This window comes from Cyprinodon tularosa, unplaced genomic scaffold, assembly GCF_016077235.1.
Source record: "Cyprinodon tularosa strain WSP-4 unplaced genomic scaffold, ASM1607723v1 ctg196, whole genome shotgun sequence".
NCBI classification, from domain to species: Eukaryota; Metazoa; Chordata; class Actinopteri; order Cyprinodontiformes; family Cyprinodontidae; genus Cyprinodon; species Cyprinodon tularosa.
The window spans coordinates 4,022-7,542 of record NW_024038715.1 but is presented as its reverse complement, the minus strand read 5'-3'; the positions used below and the strand labels follow the sequence as shown (position 1 = coordinate 7,542).

The following is a 3,521-nucleotide window of genomic DNA, read 5'->3' as shown; positions in this document are numbered from 1 at the left end:
CTGGATTGAATTTATATTTATCCCCTTATTCTGACAACATAAAATAAAATTAGGCAATCAACTGCCTTCAGAAGTCATTTTAACCTAATGCTAAATTATTATTAGTATTTGGTCTTTTGTCACTTCAAGCTAATATCAGAGATTCAATATCTTACCAACTCCATAATGCAAAATTCCTAACGCTAACCCTTGTTGCAGGCTGAGTGTCTATCTTTTAAATTTCAGCCTGTGCTACAGATTCTTAAAGGAATAGTACACCCAAAACATGATTAGCCTTCATTTTCTACTCACCTCCATGCTGAACAACACTCTGGAGTACTTTTTTGATATCTCAAATGCATCTGGAGATCTGGGAGGCTTCTTGCTGTCTGCTGACATTCAAATAATGGAGGTCTACGGTGCCCGAGGCAGAAAGGTCCATAAAAGTCCACAAAAACGTGTCAATATTCCTCCATACTGCTCGTCCAATGTATTCCAAGTGTCCTGAGTGGGTAGCATCCAGAATTTACTCGAAACGAAGTCATTTAGAATGTTTTTAGAGCATAAACAGTAGTGTATAGGATTTCCTGAAAGCCCGCGCCAGCGCGTTCAGGACGCTACGGAAGCCGGCAGACCAAACCAGATGAAAGTGCGCATTCAGCGTCTGCTCTGCTGATAATGCAAGCGTAGAAGAAGAAATGTGCCGTTTACCTGTGCAAAGAAAGAAACAACGAAAGAAAAATGTCTGAGGACTTCAGTGTTGAGGAAGAGCAGGAGTTCTTTGCCGAGCTGAATGCGCTGGTTTGGTCTGCCGGCTTCCGTAGGCTCGTGAACGCGCATGTGCGCGCTTTCAGGAAATCCTATACACTACTGTTTATGCTCTAAAAACATTCTAAATGACTTCGTTTCGAGTAAATTCTGGATGCTACCCACTCAGGACAATTGGAATACATTGGACGTGCAGTATGGAGGAATATTGACACGTTTTTGTGGACTTTTATGGACCTTTCTGTCTCGGGCACAATAGACCTCCATTATTTGAATGTCAGCAGACAGCAAGAAGCCTCCCAGATCTCCAGATGCATTTGAGATATCAAAAAAGTACTCCAGAGTGTTGTTCAGCATGGGGGTGAGTAGAAAATGAAGGCTAATCATGTTTTGGGTGTACTATTCCTTTAATAAGATTTAGCTCTGGACTTTGACTGGGCCTCGGGCCTCTATCTGTAGTCCTCCAGATGTTTTGCACCCTCTAACAAGTGTGCTTTCAGTATGGCTCTGTATTTTATTAATTTTCTGTTTCAGTTTTTTTTTTTTAAATTCTGCAAAATCCACCATGTGCTGTGGTTTTGGTAACTTTGCAGCTGTTCCAACATTTTGCATTTTAAGGAGGAGACAGCTTAACACCATAAGAATTGTAAAGTTGTGGAACTTTGGTCTCTATTTAAACATCCCCACAGGGTTAGGGTTAGGGTTGGTCTTCAAGGTGCTGTTCCCTAATGTTCTTTAAACTGCTGGTTATACTGTTATTAATGTTTCTCTTTTGTCATGTCTGGGTAAGCCTTAAAAAGTTGTTAGACTTCAGTGGAACCTCAAATGTTTTCAAATCATCAAAGTACATGTCGGTTTTGATGCTGGAGTACATTTAATTTTATCATAAACTTTATGTATATATACTATTGTGGTATATATACGTATATACTATTATATACTTATTAAAGGAGGCATAAAATAAAAGGGGGATAAACATAAATGCACAACAAATATTGTTTTAATTAAATGGAAAACTATTTCTTATTTTTATTCCACTCTTCAATAATGCACTACTTTGTGCTGATCCGTTACATAAAACCTAATGACCAATTAAACTTTGTGTTTGTAGCGTAACAAAAGACTGAAGTTTTCAGGGGGGCTATGTGTTTACAAGGCACTGCTGTGCTGAAAAAGTTAGAATTAAAATTTTCAGGTTGTGGCAGTTTCCTTTTTTTGGCAGCAACCCTTTTGACATCATATCTACAGACTTTTTCCCCCCTCAGAAGCAGAGGCTTACTTTGCACCTTATTAGGTGCGCTTGCTGTTTCCTAACAAATAGGTGAAGACCCATCCTCCCACCCCTAAACAAACAGCATCGATTTGTCAAGATTTTTTTTATCTCAAAGCAGCATCAATTGACTCAGGCAAATAAAGAAAGGGGGGGAAAAACAGCCAGTTAATAGGAGGATCTAACTCTTAGGTTTGACAAGGGTAGTCATCTTGAAGTTTCCAGTGTCGCTCTGTCAAAAGAGGGTTGACCCAAATACCTTTTGTGTGAACAAACCATAAAGATGTACGTGTGTGTGTGTGTTTATGTGTGGTGTCTCTGCATACTTATATTCAGTGCAAACACATAGGGTAAAAACTCCCACCTTGCCCATGGCCTGGCAGCTCTTTTGAATCTACTGTATAGTCCAAACCGACTTTCTTAATACAGGTTTTCATCTTCAGTTCTCTGCTGCCCTTCCTGAAAGTAGACATACTAATATAGTGCGCTCTTTTGGGCGCTGAGCTGCCTCCATTTCACCTGCCGGCCAAACCCACCCAACCCCGACTCCCACCTAGTGACAGGTCCTAGCATAGCCCAATATACTTAAGATTGTTCTGGATGATCACGTCCGTGACAGCATCAAACACAAATTGGATGTTGCTGGTGTCGGTGGCACAGGTGAAGTGCGAGTAGATCTCCTTGGTCTCTTTGTTGCGGTTGAGATCCTCGAACTGCCGCTGCACATAGACGGCTGCCTCCTCATAGGTGTTCTGCCCTTTGTAGTCTGGGAAGCACACTGTCAAGGGAATGCGTTTTATCTTCTCAGCCAGCAAGTCCTTCTTGTTAAGGAAGAGGATGAGTGACGTGTTGGTGAACCAGTTGTTGTTGCAGATGGAGTCAAACAGACGCAAGCTCTCGGCCATGCGGCTCTGTGGGGGCATGGAAACAGATAACATTAAGAAAAGGGAACTGTTTTGATAACAAATGCAAGTTTCTGTTTCAACAAAGATACTTTATCATCTTCAGTGTGATTTGACATTCAGGTAAAAAAAAAAATCAGAGACAAAAGCTTTCAACTAGGTGCTGAAAACAAAAAGAAAACAGCCTCGCACGTCAGAGACGTTCGCTTGGCCAACCAAACGTACAAATCATCTGTTGTGTCAACAGAGATTTAAAACTCAGATAGACCAAGGCCTCGGTTTGAACCCTCATTCTCTTCTGTGAAACAGGCAATTATATCTTTAACCCCTGTCTACATGTCCGGTATTGTTAAATAAATGGCTAAAGAGGACGTGTTATTTACTATTTTTACAACTGATGGATAAGATAACCTGAGTGAAAATGTGTGAACGGTATATAAAAAGAGTAATGCTCACGTTCTTGGCCTGCATGCATCTGTTTATGAACATCCAAGTTAATTTGCACATTATCATAAGAACTGGCAATATTGTTTGTTATCTTAAGCTTAAAAATGTGTTTTACCCAAATTCAACTAACTGCAGCTTATTGTTGCAACAATAAA

General features: G+C 40.4%; 1 protein-coding gene across 1 annotated transcript; it reads right to left on the bottom strand.

Annotated features, from left to right (window-relative positions):
• Positions 1-1,917: 1,917 nt before the first annotated feature.
• LOC119782638 (guanine nucleotide-binding protein G(z) subunit alpha-like) lies at positions 1,918-2,955 on the bottom strand. Its single transcript, XM_038283672.1, has one exon. The coding sequence runs from the start codon at positions 2,953-2,955 to the stop codon at positions 2,584-2,586; it is 372 nt and encodes a 123-aa protein (XP_038139600.1). The 3' UTR covers positions 1,918-2,583.
• Between the last annotated feature and the right edge of the window lie 566 nt (positions 2,956-3,521).